General features: G+C 40.6%; 1 protein-coding gene across 4 annotated transcripts in view; it reads right to left on the bottom strand.

Moving 5' to 3' along the window:
* The window catches only part of RAPGEF3 (Rap guanine nucleotide exchange factor 3), a 73,464-nt gene that overhangs the window by 26,417 nt on the left and 28,277 nt on the right, over positions 1–18,770 (bottom strand). For all 4 annotated transcript variants that reach the window (XM_087925494.1, XM_087925493.1, XM_087925495.1 and 1 more), the window contains 3 exons: positions 16,948–17,001; positions 13,506–13,612; positions 11,477–11,598 (listed from right to left, as the gene is read on the bottom strand). In XM_087925494.1, coding sequence (XP_087781620.1) covers positions 11,477–11,598; positions 13,506–13,612; positions 16,948–17,001 — 283 coding nt within the window. The remainder of the gene's footprint in view (positions 1–11,476; positions 11,599–13,505; positions 13,613–16,947; positions 17,002–18,770) is intronic.

Genomic DNA, 18,770 nt, shown 5'->3' on the forward strand with positions numbered 1-18,770 from the left:
TATGTGGACAAAAGTGCCCAGGAAATGAATTAAGACTCAGCCATACAGCTCCCTTATACTAACATGAACAACTCCATTTATCTGTTTCTGAGGACAGGACACTGGCTTCATCTCACAGACCACCCACTCCTGACACAGGCTGCAGCTGGTCCAAGCTCTTCCAGTTTGTCAATAGATTTTGCTGGAGTAACCACGGTATATATGACAGAGAGCAGAGGCTCCCAGTCCAGGAAAGAGCATATTGGCCCACAAGATGAATATGTCCAAAGGTCCCCTCCCACTTCTCAAGCAATAGCTGCAAGTCCAAGAGAATCCCCAAATTGTAAGCCAGCTGTGTGTAGGGAAGTCTACTTCATTGAGAGTCAGAAATGAGACCTTACCAGATCAAAGAGAGTGAAAAACCCAAAGCCATTCCATCTTGTGAGGGTTGAATTCTCTCTCCCCCTCCACCAATATTGTCACAGCGTCCAAGCACTAAAACAACATCTGAACAGCTGGAATATAATTCTACACCTGGCTATCACCAGCATACTGCATTGTCTGTGTCACATAATATATGTGGTATATGCATAATTTTGTATGTATGTATGTATATATTTATTTATTTTGTCGTGCTTATATTGGAGTTGGTGACCCTTTGAGACTGTATGCAACGAAATTTCATTTTAATTACGCCAATTAGTATACATTCAAAGTGACAATAAAGTTATTCTAAATTTCTATGCCATTGAATAACCACATCCAGCAGCTTCATATAAATATTAAAAAGGAGCAGTGAGAAACTTGAACTCTGAGACCACAAATATGAGAGGGGCCTAGGGTTAGACCTCTCCGCCACCATGACCAATACTGATGGAACCCCAAAGTATTTCCAGAAAGACCAGCACAGTCAATGGTATCAAAGCTATCAAGAATTAAAAGGACGATCAAGACAAATTTACCATTCCCATCCTGGGCATCCAGAAGTCATCATCCAGTGTGACCAATGCCATCTCAGTACCATAGCCCATCCTGAACCCTAAATGAAGAGTCCAGTTAATCCACTTAATCCTGGGCCTGTCAGTCTTTCTTGAAAAGGGAAGGTTGCAGCATTCACAAAAATTGTCAAAATGATTGGGTCCAAGGATGGTCTATTATTATTATTATTATTATTATTATTATTATTATTATTATTATTATTATTATTATTATTATTATTATTTTAAACATTTTGAATACAGTATATTATCAGGACTTATCATTTACAGAAAGCAAAGAAAGAACAAAAAAAGAGGCATTAATCAAGACTTGGATCCAGAAGGTGGGTCCAGTACATAGATAACCAAATGCATGGCATGAAATAGAAAAAGCTACACATAGAGCCAAACTAAAAACCCTTCGGCTGGGTTTTCTGGCAATGCAAATGAACTTTTCAAAATCAATCAAGGAAAAAAAAACAGTTATCATATACAGTGAGATCTCTATAAATAGAACTCTCTTTTTCCAGGCTACCCCAGGCTACAAAAAAACCAATTTCTGATTTAAAAATAACCTGGGTTGCTTGCTGAGAGAGCAGGAACACTACCAGCTTTGTTACAGCAGTACAATGAAAGGAAGGCTGTGGGAGGGACTTCCAATAGAGGCATGGCAAGCTAAATATGTCTTCAGGAGACTAGAGAAGATTAACACAAAAAAACACTCAAGTACCAATGACTAGACCAATTTTTCCAAATCAGATAAGGAGAAGATGGGAGATCACCCACTTGTTCTCTGGATAACTGCTCAAGAGGAAATTGCAAGACAGTGGTCTAACAAGGGTCTGAGTGCCAGGAAACAAGGGGATCAATAATGAAGCTCAAAACCACAGCAGAGCTTGTTGAATGACATTCAGTTTGCTAACCTTGCTTCTAGTAAGTTACGAAGATTGCCTACTTCGTTATCTTAAGGCTATTAGGTATCTTATCACCTGCTGAGTTTTATCTTCATTTCTGAACAAAAGAAAAATTAACCATAAGTTTAAGAATGTAAAAGAATATGAAATAAATAACAAAATGCAAAATAAGAATTTGAGCCAAGAAAGCCATAAACAGAGTAAGAATCCAAAAAACCTGGATTACTAAAGCTTTTACTATAAAATTTTAGAACTCGCTATATAAAATAAACAGCTTTTCATGGGAACCAGAATCATTTTGTCTACTGTAAGTCATAATAGATTTAGAGACCTTATGATTTAAGTTGGATGCTAGACTGGACTAAAAATTCCAGGCAAAAATGAAAAAAATACTCGTGCTTTTAGTTTTGATTGGGATTGGGATCTACAAAATAAAACACTGTAACATTTGAAATATTAAAGAAGGTTGAAGAATGGGTCAGAAATCAATATCAGCAGTGTTGTCTGCTTTAATAGATTTGAAAGGAGGTAAATGAAGGAATGACAGAATGTGAAAAAAATCTTGCTTGATATAAAAATAATGGAATCCAAAATATTGGATAAAAATGCAGATTGCAAGATAGAGAAAGTGTTCCGGACTAGCAGGCTCGAAAGCCTGCAACTCTGATTAGCCCGCGAATAGCCGATCATGATTGGTCGCCATAGACTGATGCGATTGGCCAGTAAACGGGTTGCCACAATTGGCCCTGCCAAGAGCGGCAAACTCAAATCGCCTTCATTGGCTGCCTAGCCGCAGCCAGCCCTATATAAGGGGCTGCTGCGGCTGGGATAGTTCGCTCAGATCTGCAGTCACTAATAAAGAGCTGTTGTTGCTATCTGAGTCTTGCCTCCGTTCTTGAACCATCCTCCCAGATCTAACAGAAAGTATTTAAAGTAGAAATACAAGTGACAGGATCAGAGAATGACCCAGATAGGAATGCTTTACTGGATATCAAAAGAAGCTGAATTAAAAATTTAAAAATTAAAAGCGAAATGCAAATGATAAACTAAGATAATGATCTGAATGTCTTATTAGATTTACAAAAGAGACTTCTTAAAACCTCAAACAAGCCCATGCAAAGGGACAAAGAAAAATTGAAGAGATAAAAATCCCACAACAATATTTCCAAGCACTAAAAATTATGATTTTCAGAAATAAAAGGAAGCAATATGAAATTGATTTTGATCAAGGTTTAAAAAAGATGCTTTGTAAAGTTCTGGCAATTCTTTACAGACTTTTTGCTGACATCACGGCTGAAAAGTTGGTGTCTTATGGATTTGCTTATAGATAAGCAATAGCTTATGGGAAGAAGAGGTCTGTGTGTAAACCTATACAGAGTGAAGAGCTTCAAACTTGTTTATACTTGTGAATAAGATTGGAAGTCATGTCTAGATAGATGGATGGATGGATAGAAAGATAATTCTTTTTCCTTTTCTTTCTTTCTCTCTTGACTTTCCCTTTTCTTTCTGAGTTTGGTTTGTATTCATTTTTATTACTGTAATTAAAATCAGAGGGGGGGAGGGGGGGGAGAGAGAGAGAACTTTCTATGGATATATTTTTCATGTGGGAGAGACCACCACAGTTTCTTCAAGGGATTACCAAGCGGTCCATAGTATCTTTTCTCTTTTAAATGCAAATTATTGCACAACACTTTGCCTTATAGCTTTGTTTTATCTCTGGAATTCAGTCATGATAGAGAATGGGAATCAAATTATAGTTTCCAGGAAACCAAAGCTAAGAATACATGTTTGATCTGGAAAGGAGATTTGGGCAGCACTGCCCCATTTACAAATCTAATCTGAACTGGGTAGAGGGGTTAAGGGGTCAGTGAGCAAAAGAATATTTAAGACTGGGCTCAGTAATACCTCCTCAAACATCTTCAATGTTCTTTTTATATACTGTAAAGCAGGGGTGGGATTCAATTTTTTTAACAACCGGTTCTGTGGGCGTGGCTTAGTTGGTGCGCATGGCTCTGTGGTCATGTGACTGGGTGGGCATGGCTTGGTGGTCATGTTATTGGCTGGGTGTGGCCAACTCAATATCACTCACATCGAGGCACGCATCTCCTCGCCTGGCCTCTCATGACTGTGGGGATGCTGCAACAGTCATAAGTGTGAAAAATGGTCATGTCACTTTTTTCAGTGTCATTGTAACTTTGAATGGTCACTCCACACAAGCAAAGTACCAGCAAAGGAGGGAGAAAAAACTTCAGAGAAGTTCCAGAGACAGGAAGTCTAGTCCTGCCAAGAATGTAACAAGGGTTAATGGAGAGGCAGTTTCTGTAAGCAACACCAGAATGTTTCCTTCCTGCCTTCCTTACAGGATTAGGCCAGTAATTTCTTCTAACAATCAGTTCTCCGGACTGCTTAGAATGTTAACAACTAGTTCTAGCAAATAGGCGCGAACCTGTAGAATCAAACTCACGTTGTCACTGTGACATCATGTGACGTTGGGACTTTTTCTCCCTTCCCTAAACCAGGCATGGGCCTGGCCAGCATGTGACACATCCAGCCCAGGGGCCAGGAGCTTGACAGCCCTGCTGTAGAGAAATCAGAGCCTACCTCAAGAGTTGATCAAAGCAAGCTCCCTTGAGGCAAATGAGAAAAAAAATGAGTGCTGGGTGGATGACCAGCATGTACCTCTTAGTGTTAGTAGGGAAGAGACTGATGACACAATAAGATATGTAACTGGCTTTGTGACCTCATTGCCAGACCAATCAATCAAGCAACCATCCAATTTCTCACAAAAACAAAGATTCTGAGGAAGTCTTTCAACCTTGGGAACTTTTAGAGCATGCTGGCTGTGAAATTCTAGGAGTTGAAGGCCCCACTTTTTTAAAGTTCCCATGGTTTAAAAACACTGCTCGGAGACTCCATTTCCTTTGATTTACAGATTGGATTCTATTTTGTACCTTGCCTTTCTTCCACAAAATTCAAAAGTGGATGTCCTACTGGTCTTCCACCCCAGGAATTGATGGATTACATCTGTTTAATTTCAGCAAGGTTAGTACATCATGTGTCTTTGGATTATGCTCATACTTTGTTATTTGTTGGCTTTATAAAAATATAGCTAACATCTGACTAACAAAGAAAACAAAGAGTAGAAACAAAATACACCAGGAAGGAAGGAAGAAAGAAGACATAAAAAGTACAGGCTTGCTGCACAGATTTAGATTTCCTTTGGAAATCATAAAATGAACTAAGACATGATATGAATTCCCTATACCTAAAGGTTAATGGCATGTCTCCTCCTACTTTTCCACCATTCGCGGCAAATCAGACAGAAATGACCACTTTCACCCACGTTTTTTAATATCTGCGTGGGAACCCTGGATGTGAGCTGTGAACACAGAGAGAGATACACAGAGTAGTACATAACACTTGAGCACAAATTGGTTTTCTTTGCAGTCAACCATTCTTTTGTTTCTTAACATCGTATTACTATGCCAGTGCTGGTGAAATAAAAAATATAAAATTGTAACTGCTTATGGTCATAAAAAAGACACACACACATATATATATATATATATATATATATATATATATATATATATATATATATATATATATATATATATATATATATATATGTTTTCTGAGGTTCTGCGGGTATTTATATGTAGATCTTTGGTTGTTGGGTTTCTCCCGCGTAAGATTCGAAGTATCTAGGCAACGTTTGATGAAGTCTCATTCATCATCTTCAGGCTTCTGTCTCCAGCTCTGTGCTTCTCAGAGTAATGGAGATTGCAGCTGCTTCCTCCTTTTAACTGCCAGTGGGGTGGAACTTGATTGGGTGGGGCTTGGCTGTGTTCTGATTGGGTGGGGGTGTTCTCATTGGTAGGGGTTTGGCTGTGTTCTGATTGGTTGGGGGTTAGCCGTGTTCTGATTGGTTGGAGGCGTGTTCTGTTCAGGAGGGGCTTGGTTGTGCTCAGGTTAGTTTTAGTTGCTGGGGATTTGAGCTGGAGAGTTGTGATCTTGCTGTTTGGCTTCTAGTTCGTGGTCCTGCTGCATCTTCATAGTGGGTGTCAGTTTGCTTCATGTATGGCTCAGAGGGTTTGAAGTGGGTAGTGATGCAGCTGCAGTGCAGCTTCTGGTCCATGGTCGTTTCTCATTTTCTGAATGGGTGGGAGTCTGTTTTCTACATGGAAGTGTGGTGGTGGCATCTTGTGTGGCTCTTATGGGTGTGGGTCCAGTGTCCTTCTTCATGTTAGGTACTCGTCTGTTCATGAGGGCGGGTTTCCAAATGGCTGGAAGGCGGGAGGTGTCATCTCGTTTGTTCATGCTGTGTGGGCGTTTTTCTATCTCTATGGCTTCTCTGATTATTCTGCTGTTGAAGTGTTCGGTTTTGGCGATAGTTCTGGTATTTTTAAAATCAATTTCATGTCCTGTGGCTTTGAGGTGTTGGACCAGGGAAGAGGTCGTTTCTTCTTTTTGATTGAGTTCTTATGTTCTTCAATGCGTGCACTTATTCTTCTGTTAGTTTGTCCAATGTATGTGTTAGGGCAGGCAGTGCAGGGGATTTCGTATACTCCTTGGTTTTCTAATTCGATTTTGTCTTTGGGGTTTCTTAGGATGGTGGATATTTTTTGTTTGTGCAGAATGCTGTTTTGATGTTGTGTTTTTGGAGGATCTTGCTAATTTTGTCTGTAGTGCCTTTTATATATGGGAGGAGGGCTTTTCCGTTTTCTTGTTCTCTGTCTTGGATTTTGGTAGGGGCTTCTTTTTGGATTAGGTGGGTAATCTTCTTTCTTTGGAATCCATTGGCTGTAAGTACGTTGGTGAGAGTGTGTAGTTCGGTTTTTGGTGTTGTTCATCGGCTAAGCATTTTGTTCTGGAGATGAGTGTCTTGCTCTACGGAATTGATCTGTGCTGGGTGGTGGTGTGAGAGTGCATGTAGATAGCGGTTAGTATGTGTTTTCTTCTGGTAGATGGTGTGTCCTAGGGAGCCATTGGATCTTTTGTATACCAAGACATCCAGGAAGGGAAGTTGATTGTTGGCTTCTGTTTCCATGGTGAATTGTATTTTGGGGTGTAGACTGTTGAGGTATGTGAGGAAGTTGTTCAGTTTTTCTTTCCCGTGTGGCCAGCCCCCTCCTGAACAGAACACGCCTCCAACCAATCAGAACACGGCTAACCCCCCAACCAATCAGAACACAGCCAAACCCCCTACCAATGAGAACACCCCCCCACCCAATCAGAACACAGCCAAGCCCCCACCCAATCAAGTTCCACCCCCACTGGCAGTTAAAAGAAGGAAGCAGCTGCAATCTCCATTACTCTGAGAAGCACAGAGCTGGAGACAGAAGCCTGAAGATGATGAATGAGACTTCATCGAAGCGTTGCCTAGATACTTCGAATCTTACGGGGAGAAAACCCGAACAACCAAAGATCTACATATAAATACCCGAGAACCTCAGAAAACAAATATTGCACCTCTACGGGAGGAAACCCACCATCTGACCAGGACTTATGAAAAACTTGAAGTCCAAAGAGCCTCCATTTTATGTGACCTTGCATTCCTATGCAACTGCCGAGATCAAAATTTAATTCCCACAAGCTTCCAATTGAAATTCCACACCAACAGAGCAGCCACCAAACGCATCCTTAAAAGAACAGAACTGGCCCTAATTAGAAATGAACTTCACACAAAAAGGTTTCTCCTAGACCAAATCAACAAAGATCTCCTCACACTCCACCTCAGACTCAGCAACAAGATTCACCCTCTACTTTGGGACAAATCCAAACAACTCGCTGTCTGGAGAGCCGAAACACAGACCATCCTCAAGACAGACACACAGACCAACAAACTCAGGAAACTACAACAATGCCAGAAACCAACTCCTCCCCCCACAGCCACACATGAAACAAACAGTGCACAACATCTCAGACAAGATCCTCACTGAAGCTGAAACCAAGATCCTCTCAAAAGGATTCAACTTTGCTGTCGCTCCCAAACACATCCCCACAGAAACCATCATATGTGGAGTTGAAACCAGCCTGACCAAAACCAACCCTGATGATGCTAACAAAATCAGACTCAAAATCACCAACATCCTCTGCACTAGCAAACCACCCAAAAGCAACTTATCCAAAGAAGAACAAACTGCACTACTTAACCTGAAAGAAGACACCAGCATAATAATCCTACCAGCAGACAAGGGCAATGCGACAGTGGTAATGAACACATCTGACTACCAAACCAAGCTAACCAACCTACTCCAAGACCCCACATACAAACCCCTAAAGACAGACCCCACCACCTACCTAGAAAAAACTACCAAATCCAAAATAAAAGCCTCCCCCATCAGTGAAGAAATCCAGCAAGGAATCATACCCAGAGAAAAATCATCCAGATGCCCCAAGCTTTATGGTCTCCCAAAATACACAAAGAAGGAACCCCACTCAGACCAATAGTCAGCTCCATAGGCTCACCTCTACAAAACCTGGCCAAATTTCTTGCCAAACAACTACAACCCTATGCAGAATCCATCAACTCACACGTAAGAAACTCATTCCAGTTCATCGAGATCATAAAGAAACAAAACTTACAACCTGGCGACCTACTAGTAAGCTTCGATGTCATATCCCTCTTCACCCAAGTGCCAATAAAAAGAAGCCTTGACAGCCATCCAAAACAAATACAACCCCCAAGCACATCCTAGATCTAACCAACCACTGCCTATCCAATACTTACTTCACCTACAATGGACAAAAATACAAACAAATAGAAGGAGCACCTATGGGATCACCCTCTCACCTGTCATCGCAAACCTCTACATGGAACACTTTGAAACACAAGCTCTAGAAAAATACGACCACAAACCCAAACTCTGGCTCAGATACGTAGATGACACCTTCATAATCTGGCCACACGGGAAAGAAAAACTGAACAACTTCCTCACATACCTCAACAGTCTACACCCCAAAATACAATTCACCATGGAAACAGAAGCCAACAATCAACTTCCCTTCCTGGATGTCTTGGTATACAAAAGATCCAATGGCTCTCCTAGGACACACCATCTACCAGAAGAAAACACATACTAACCGCTATCTACATGCACTCTCACACCACCACCCAGCACAGATCAATTCCGTAGCCAAGACACTCATCTCCAGAACAAAATGCTTAGCCGATGAACAACACCAAAAACCGAACTACACACTCTCACCAACGTACTTACAGCCAATGGATTCCAAAGAAAGAAGATTACCCACCTAATCCAAAAAGAAGCCCCTACCAAAATCCAAGACAGAGAACAAGAAAACGGAAAAGCCCTCCTCCCATATATAAAGGCACTACAGACAAAATTAGCAAGATCCTCCAAAAACACAACATCAAAACAGCATTCTGCACAAACAAAAAAATATCCACCATCCTAAGAAACCCCAAAGACAAAATCGAATTAGAAAACCAAGGAGTATCTGAAATCCCTGCACTGCCTGCCCTAACACATACATTGGACAAACTAACAGAAGAATAAGTGCACGCATTGAAGAACATAAGAACTCAATCAAAAAAGAAGAAACGACCTCTTCCCTGGTCCAACACCTCAAAGCCACAGGACATGAAATTGATTTTAAAAATACCAGAACTATCGCCAAAACCGAACACTTCAACAGCAGAATAATCAGAGAAGCCATAGAGATAGAAAAACGCCCACACAGCATGAACAAACGAGATGACACCTCCGCCTTCCAGCCATTTGGAAACCCGCCCTCATGAACAGGCAGTACCTAACATGAAGAAGGACACTGGACCCACACCCATAAGAGCCACACAAGATGCCACCACCACACTTCCATGTAGAAAACAGACTCCCACCCATTCAGAAAATGAGAAACGACCATGGACCAGAAGCTGCACTGCAGCTGCATCACTACCCACTTCAAACCCCTCTGAGCCATACATGAAGCAAACTGACACCCACTATGAAGATGCAGCAGGACCACGAACTAGAAGCCAAACAGCAAGATCACAACTCTCCAGCTCAAATCCCCAGCAACTAAAACTAACCTGAGCACAACCAAGCCCCCTCCTGAACAGAACACGCCTCCAACCAATCAGAACACGGCTAACCCCCAACCAATCAGAACACAGCCAAACCCCTACCAATGAGAACACCCCCACCCAATCAGAACACAGCCAAGCCCCCACCCAATCAAGTTCCACCCCCACTGGCAGTTAAAAGGAGGAAGCAGCTGCAATCTCCATTACTCTGAGAAGCACAGAGCTGGAGACAGAAGCCTGAAGATGATGAATGAGACTTCATCGAAACGTTGCCTAGATACTTGAATCTTACGCGGGAGAAAACCCGAACAACCAAAGATCTATATATATATATATATATATATATATATATATATATATATATATATATATATATATATATATATATATATATATATTACTTTTGGTTGTATTTTTTCCACTTGTTTGTTATAGCACTTTTTATGTGTGTTTTGTTTTCTCTTTGACAATGCATGTATCACTATCACTATTATTATTATTTTTTTTTCCTTATTAATTTAAAACGCAGTAAGCGACTTACAACAGTTCATTTAGCACTTGCTCAAAGTTACAACGGCACTGAAAAAAGTGACGCGACCGTTTTTCACACTTACAACCAGTGCAGCATCCCCAGGGTCATATGATCAAAATTCAGCCGCTTGGCAACTGACTTGTATTTATGACGGTCACAGTATCCTGGGGGGTCACATGATCTCCTTTCATGATCTTTAACAAGCAAAGTCAATGGGGAAGCCAGACTCACTTAAGAACCGTGTGACTAACATTAACAACTGCAGTGATCTACTTAACAACTATGGCCAGAAAGGTTGTAAAATGGGGCAAAATTTACTCAACACCTGTCTCACTTAGCAACAGAAATCTGGGACTCAGTTATGGTCGTACATCAAGAAATATCTGTAGTAAATAAATATAGAATTCCCCACTAGGACTTGTACTGAAACTAGGAGCATAATAATACGAAAGTTCTCAAAAAATCTAAAATAGTGATTAAAAATAAACCTTGGGTATAAAGTTTGAGGATCAGTGGTGGGATTCAAAATTTTTACTACCAGTTCTGTGGGTGTGGCTTGGTGGGTGTGGTGTTGCTTGGTGGGTGTGGCTTGGTGGGCATGGCAGGGGAAGGATATTGTAAAATCTCCATTCCCACTCCACTCTTAGGGGAAGGTTACTGCACAATCCCATTCCCTTCCCACCCCACTAACCTGCTTTCCAACTCTGTTCTCCTGTGCAGGGCAACCAAAGAAGACCCAGCCCATCAGCTAGGACTCGGGAGGCAGAGAATAGATGGGGGCGGAGCCAACTAGAAATGGTATTTCCCGGTTCTCCAAACTATTCAAAATTTCTGCTACCAGTTCTCCAGAACTGGTCAGAACCTGCTGAATACCACCTCTGCTGAGGATATTACACGACCAATAAATATCATTAGATAAAACAAAGAGAGAATCAAAGACTAGGATTTTCACTAAAAGCAACGCAGATAAGAGTATTTTGCAAACTGCCATATATTTTTTTTCTCACACAGAGAGTGAACTTACCATGAGCCAGTACTCCTTCATCCATCAACACTTGACAAAGCCCAAGAGCCTGGCTCCGGGTCTGCACCGAAAGTCCTGCACTAAGGAGTGCATCTACCAACTCCTTCCCAGAACAACACTGCCTGAAAGAAACACAAAAGGACGGTGATTTCTAAGTGTTTTTGAGATCAAGATAACTAAGAGGGCATGTTTCAAATTCCAGGTTCACTGATAAAGCTTCAGGTCAATGTTTCTCACATTTTCTGCAATCATGGATCACTAAATAAATGTTTGGAAAATGCAGGGATCAAAGAAATATCTCTCCTCTGAGCATGGGAATTCTTTGGAGCTGAGTAAACTAATGGTTATACTTGTGTTTGTGCATAGCTTCATGTCCCTCCATTTTAAAGAGATCATTGTGGTTTGTCATGGATGCTACTGTCCCTTTTCATCCATTGTTGGGGACAGAAAACAGGTACATATGTTACTGAAGTTTCCTGATTTAGGTCCTTTAGAAGAATTCCAGACATCATTTAACCAAAAAATTGTTCCCATAAGTTGGCAAAAGCCCTACTTTGTGACTCCCAGATCAGAGTTAGCATGCTGGGGAGCAACAGAAGAGAAGACTTCTTGCATTAAGCCATAGTTTTCCAAGAAGTATCCACTATGGAATCAACATCTTAAATTAGAACGATTTGGCTTTACCAGGAATGGAAGGATAAAAACAGAGTGTCACATTTTTCCAAGATTTATCAACCTTTAAGGAACACGGACTATAACTCTGAGAATTCTGCATTCAGCACTTTACTCCATACTCCCAAAAAGTCCAACGTTAGGTATCTTGGAAACTTAACATTCTAATTCCACTTCATCTCTAATCAGGAAACTCTAATCAATTCACACAAGAGCATCAGAGAGAGTGGTGCTATTCTACCGATTCGGCTCAGTTCTGGCGTACCGGTAGCACCGAAGAGGAGCAGAGACCGAACCAGTCCTCTCTGATGAGCTGCTGTTGGGCCCACCTGCCCACCTGGGCTCCCATAATGAACTTTATTCCCTGCTTTTGAAGTGCAGCTGCTTTTTGCGGCACAGCAGATTGCCACGGGTCAGCGGTTGAAGCTACAGAGAGAGTGCAGGGTTGCAGGAGATGAGAAGGAAAGCCTCTGCGTGTGCGCAAAGTGCGTGTTTGGAGCAAGCGCAAAGTGCACACGCGCACGTACAAAGTGTGCCCATCAAGCCACGCCCACCGAACGGGTGGCAAACTACTTTGAAACCCACCATTAATCAGAGAGCAGGTAGTATAAAACCACTTTGATATACATGCATATCCAATTTTAGGGCATGTCAAATTTTTCAATTTTCAATTTCCAAACTTTGGGGGTGCTCAAAAGTTGAGGCAGGCCTTGGGGGTTGTAAAGATATTTTGGTTTTCTTTCATATAATTTAGATGTGCTTGGTAAGTAACTACATAAATATTATAACTTTTTAAAGATTTTGTTTCATTATCCCTATGATCATGTAAACCTACAGTATATATACAGGTAAAAATGAATGCAAATAAATGCCCCCATAAGTCATACCGGTCAGAGATCCTCTCTAAGGAAGATGGACTGTTAAGAAATATAAAATATAAATAAAAGATAGATAGATAGATAGATAGATAGATAGATAGATAGATAGATAGATAGATAGATAGATAGATAGATATGGCTTCTTAATGATTGCAGAAACAAATAATTCTTATACAAGATTCTGCAAGGTTTTTCTTCCAGAACAGCTAATTCAACGAACACTGAATACTGTCAAGTAAAGAGTTCCAGACTTGTGCAAATCTACACTCAGAAGCCTCATTGTTCTCATGTAACTCTTCCCTGGATGTTTTGCTTGTGAGGGCACTCATAAAATCTTTAGAGAAAATGGCAGCGTCATCTACCTGTACCTCATTTTCAATCTAGGCCATGAGGGACCGGGGACCGGAGTGGTGGGGGGAAGAAACAGAAGTGACAGTTGCTTTTAATTTCTTGCTCCAGGGGCCCACATGTATATGTACCTGTGAAGCCGGAGGTGATGCTTATGATCACGGATTAAATCTGGATACATGACTACCAAGTGTGCGCAGAGGAGCCTTCCTGCTCTCCGGATTTTGTTGGAGGAAGCCTGCAAAATAAAATGCAAGAGGGGCTACTGCACTTGATCTCATCTTCCAGATATTCAGTGAAAGTGAAAGTCAGTGAATACTAACTTGGCCATGCCTTAAGAAGTCATCTCTAGCCAAAGCATCAGCAGAAACACTTGCACTATATTGACAAACACTTCTCTTTGCAAATACCCGTATTTTTCTCTCCATAAGACACATCTAAGTTTCGAGGAGGAAACGAAGAAAACAAAATATGAATCTGGAGCGCCGTCTCCCTGGGCATGTGGAGCGCCGAATGTGGAGCAGTAGTGTAGTGAGGGAAGGAGGTGGAGCCTGAGAGGACCACAGTTAGGTGTCCTCTCATGTGCCAGCTCTGCCTATTGACTCCTGCACTCCGGCGAGGTTCAGCACCTGTAAAAGGACCCCGCCACCATGTCCCAGCTGCGATATTCGCTCCATAAGACGCACAGACGTTTCCATCCACTCTTGGAGGGGAAAAGTGTGTCTTATGGAGCAAAAAATACGCAATCTTTATACAAGTAAAAATAATTTTTTTAAAAAAAAATGAGAAAAGCAACACTAAGCTCTAGAATTGTACTCCCACAACGGAGATGGCCTGTCTAAATATCTCCCAATTCATATCAGCCAATAAATGTTATTGCAACTCACACTGCCTCTGATTCACAGGGTGTTCCATAATCATCTTGCTTCATAGCCATCGATACAGGTGATCCTTGGCTTGCAACCGTTTGTTTAATTACTGTTCAAAGTTATGATAGCCTTGGAAACAAGTGACTTATGACCTATACTCACACTTGCAAGTGTCGCAACACTCCCACGGTCAGTGATTGCAATTTGGATGCTTGGCTACTGCTAGCTTGCATTTATGACTGGTTGCCAATTTCTGGGAAAAGGTGGCATAAAAACACCCGTTGGGGAAGCTGGATTTGGTTAATGATCATGCCATTCACTTAACAACTGCAGGGATTCGCTTAATAATTGCCATAAAAATGATTGTAAAGTTTGGTATGACTCATCTTATGACTACAAAAACTTTAGGACAGAAATTTCAATCACAATTGTGGTCCTAAGTTGAGGACTACCTGTAATCTTATCCCTTGTGTCTTACAGGCAGGGGTGGGATTCTACCTTGTCGGACTGATTCTACAGAACTGGTTGTTATGATTCTGCTCAGTTAAGAGAACCAGCAAATCATACCACTGGCTAGCCCCACCCCTCCTCTCCCTGCCCACTCACTCCTTACCTGGCATGCACGCCATCCAACTTGCCTCCTTGTGCCTTCACCTAATTTTTGATAAGTTGCTATTTTTCCTTTTTTTTTCTCCGACCATCAGCTGTGATATTTAGATTAGCTAGAAAGCAGAAATCGTTGGATTTCTTGCTTTCTAGCTAATCTAAAAGCAGAGCTGAACCTTCCTTGGGACTGAAGCTTCTATTTTTCAGTGCAGACTCGGGCAATAGATTGCAGAATGGTAGATCTCTGAGTGAATCTGTGATTCTGGGAGCAACTCAATCTGCCTGCCTGCTTTGCCTGATTTTGGGTAAAAGTTGCTCTTTTTTATATAAAAAAAAAATTCAATATTTACATACATGGTGTGTTGTGAGTTAATTTTGTGAGTTTGCTTGAAAGCAAATTTTATGTGACAGACTCAGGCAATAGATTGCAGAAAGGTAGATCTCTTGGTGAATCTGTGATTCTGTAAGCAACTCAATTTGCCTGCCTGCTTTGCCTGATTTTGGGTAAAAGTTACTCTTTTTTATAAAAAAATTCAATATTTACATAAATATTTACCATATTTATATACAAGCCACACCCAGCCAGTCATGTGACCACCAAGCCACACCCACAAATTAGGCCATCCCCACAGAACCAGTTGTTAAGAAATTTGAATCCCACCCCTGCTTATAGGTGCATTTAAAAGTGACTAAAAAGCATGTGGGTGGTAAAATATTTTTAAAATTCGATAAAAAGATCTATATTATCTGTATAGGAATAGAATAAAGCTAGAAGGGACCTTGGAGGTCTTCTAGTCCATCCCCCTGTTCAAGCAGGAGAATCTACACTATTTCAGAGAAGAGGCCAGACAGTCACTTTTCTGAAGTAGTATAGGGTCTCCTGCTTGAGCAAAGAGCTGGACTAGAAGACCTCCAAGGTCCCTTTCAGCTCTATTCTGTTCATATTCAGGTAATTCCTATAAAAACATGTTTTCCTGACCTCAAATGCATTTGTTGGCATCTCCTGAAAAGCTACTTAAATCAGAGTTGTAAACAAATACATTTTGAGCTCTGATTATTTTTTTAAAAAACTCTCATGTAAAATTTAAGCAGGTTTTCAGGAGATGCAAACAGGTGGTATGTGGGTGTTTTGAAATGCCTGTTCTGACTTTGAATCTCAAAAAATGTGTGACCTGAATTTGCATAAATTCTGTATGTTCACAACAAAAACACCAATCAAAAATTAACAACCAGGATTCCTAAATATAAATGTTACATTCTTGTGGTCAACAGAATCAGTAAGGAACATGAGATGCCTCCAGCTCTTATACTATGAATAAATACCTTTACTAATAAACAACTTTAAAAGTTAAGTAGTATTTTCATGTGATCACATTATTCTACAAGGACCAACTTATTTTAATAATTAGAATAGTTCACCTAGACAGTGGAAAAAATAGGTCAAATACAAAATGAACAAATTCAAAGCAGAATACAGATCTGAACAAAGGACTTCCATTAGTAAATTCGTTGCTGGCTGAGATGGTTACTACTACCGTGTTTCTCATATAATGCTGGGTCTTATTTTTATATTTTTTTGAGTGCCGAAAAATGGCTAGGCCATCTTTTCGGGGATGACTTAATTCCCCCCTTGCATCTTCAGGAGGGTGGCGATGGCTTGGATGTTGACCTCGGCATTGATGGGGCACTTGGTATAGGGGTCAACGCAGGCAGCACCATATCCGGGTGTGCAACAAAAGTACTTCCTAACGGCAAGCCCCCACCATTTCCCCCCATTTCGCATGTTTTAATATAGGCCTTAATTTGGGGGGAGGGGCTTAATTTCATTTCATGCCTATAAAACATGCTGGGACTTCCTATTGGGGGAGGCCATATTGTTGGAGAAACAGGGTATGTGTAGCATTACAGTGAACCACAGAGGTCCACCTTCCCAAACTTGGAATCTTCTGGAGATGTTGGCATTACAACGAAACTGCCTGGAATGGGCAACTTTTGTAGAGAATACTTATTTAGAGATGGTGGTGCTAGACCTCAAGGAATGAGTGTTATATTATAGCTGATACTTTTTTTCTATTTGCACACATGTCATATTTATTACCTGGTTTAAGTTGTGGCCAGGCACCAGAGTTGATTCACTCTCTGGAAGAGGAGTCTGGAAACAAAAACCAAGACAAAAATCAAGGACATTTCCTTAGACATTTTACAAAGTGAGGAAGGAACTATCTCTTACATTTGTTAAGTCCAGGGCAATACACATAGTATCCTCAATTCAAAGGAAATGACCAAGAGCCCAGTGTGACATTTATTTTTATGTTATGTTATATGTAATGTTAGTATAGTTCCAAGTCTTAGTTTAGAATTCAGCATAGCTACCTACTTATGGCAGCATGTGTGCATTCACACAAGCATAGGCCAGTTTTAAAGAATCTCACAGCACTTTCGATCTGTTAGTTCTGGATTTCCAGAAAATTCAATTATTTTCTACAATAATATGCAGTTTAAATGAATAACCAAACAGGAATCATAAATGGTTTAAAGAAAATACTTTGACTTGTGTCTTCTGACTGCTTTGACGTAAATAAAATGATACTGTAAGCAACTATGGCACTTTAAAAAAGGAAGAAAGGAATATTCCAAAGACTGGCATTTACTGAAGAAATATCATTCTTGCTGCTTTTTTACGCCAAAGCAGCTGAAAATGAACATTGATCAACCTATCTAGATACATAGATAGCTGTACCTAAATACATGTGTAAGCCTGACTTTACAAGCAGATGGAATCAAAGGGAATGTAAAACAAAAAATTGTTTGAAAAGGAGGTGAGAGGTCATGTTTAAAAAGATCAAATAATCCCAGTCAAGTGAGTGTATATTCTTTGCATTAAAGACAACCCTGAATAAATGCAAACCATTTTCTCCTAGGAAATAGGCTTAATCTATATGAAGTGGGCAGGATTTTGCTCTTCCATGTTTTTCCGCAATTGAAAAATAAATGAAATACAAGTTTGTGGAGCATCATGAGAACTACAGTTGATTACTAATAGTGTAACATCCCTTTAGCCAAGACAGATGGAAATATTTATATAAGCTGCTTTGGTATAATAGAATGTGTTGAAAACATGTAAACCACCCCCACTCCAAAAACTAAAATAAATATCAGAGCATTTTTAACAATTTTTCTTGTTCCCTTCCTTCCACACCCTCTTCTACTAATTGTGATTCACACTGATTTCCAACTGTGTGACTTGCATAGGAAGAAGAGTCCCAGTTCAGATCTTCCTGCAGCTGCAAAGCATATACTATTTTGCTCATGGAGGACAAGAGTCATTTTGAGAGAAAATCTATGCTGCCCCTCTCTCCAATTAACATTTGATGAGGAAGGGTGTTACATTACAGCCATGGGTCAGGCATAGAAGCTACCACTAAAAGCAACTTTGAAAAGTAAGTAAAGGTTTGAAGAGATAACTCGAATTCCCATTTCACCCCCAAGAAAACCAGCACTTGTAGAGGCTTTATTATTTATTATTTATTATTCACGTACTCCTTCCAGACCCACAACATAAAGAGATAAATGGCTGGGTGGATGCTCAATTGCTACAACAGCTTTTTCAAATGACATGCTTGCTAGGCAAATCAGACCGCATTCATTTCTGATTAAATAAACTGGAAAAATTCTGTGTGTGTGTGTGTGTGTGTGTGTGTGTGTATGTGTGTATTTGTAGTCCCTTCTTAAACTCGCATGCTCTGCCAATAGCCCAGGAGTGGTGACTTGGTGACCCTGCAGATGTTGCCAAATGTCAGCTTTCAACGGCTCCAGCTAGCATGGTCAGTTCTGAAAACATCTGGAAGGATACAGGTTCTCCAACCCTAACATACAGTAATGGAAATGTGACAGGATGTCACCAACGAATGCTTATCAGGA

Source organism: Pseudonaja textilis, chromosome 2 (genome assembly GCF_049901715.1).
Source record: "Pseudonaja textilis isolate UNSWEBS1 chromosome 2, rPseTex1.2, whole genome shotgun sequence".
NCBI lineage: Eukaryota > Metazoa > Chordata > Lepidosauria > Squamata > Elapidae > Pseudonaja > Pseudonaja textilis.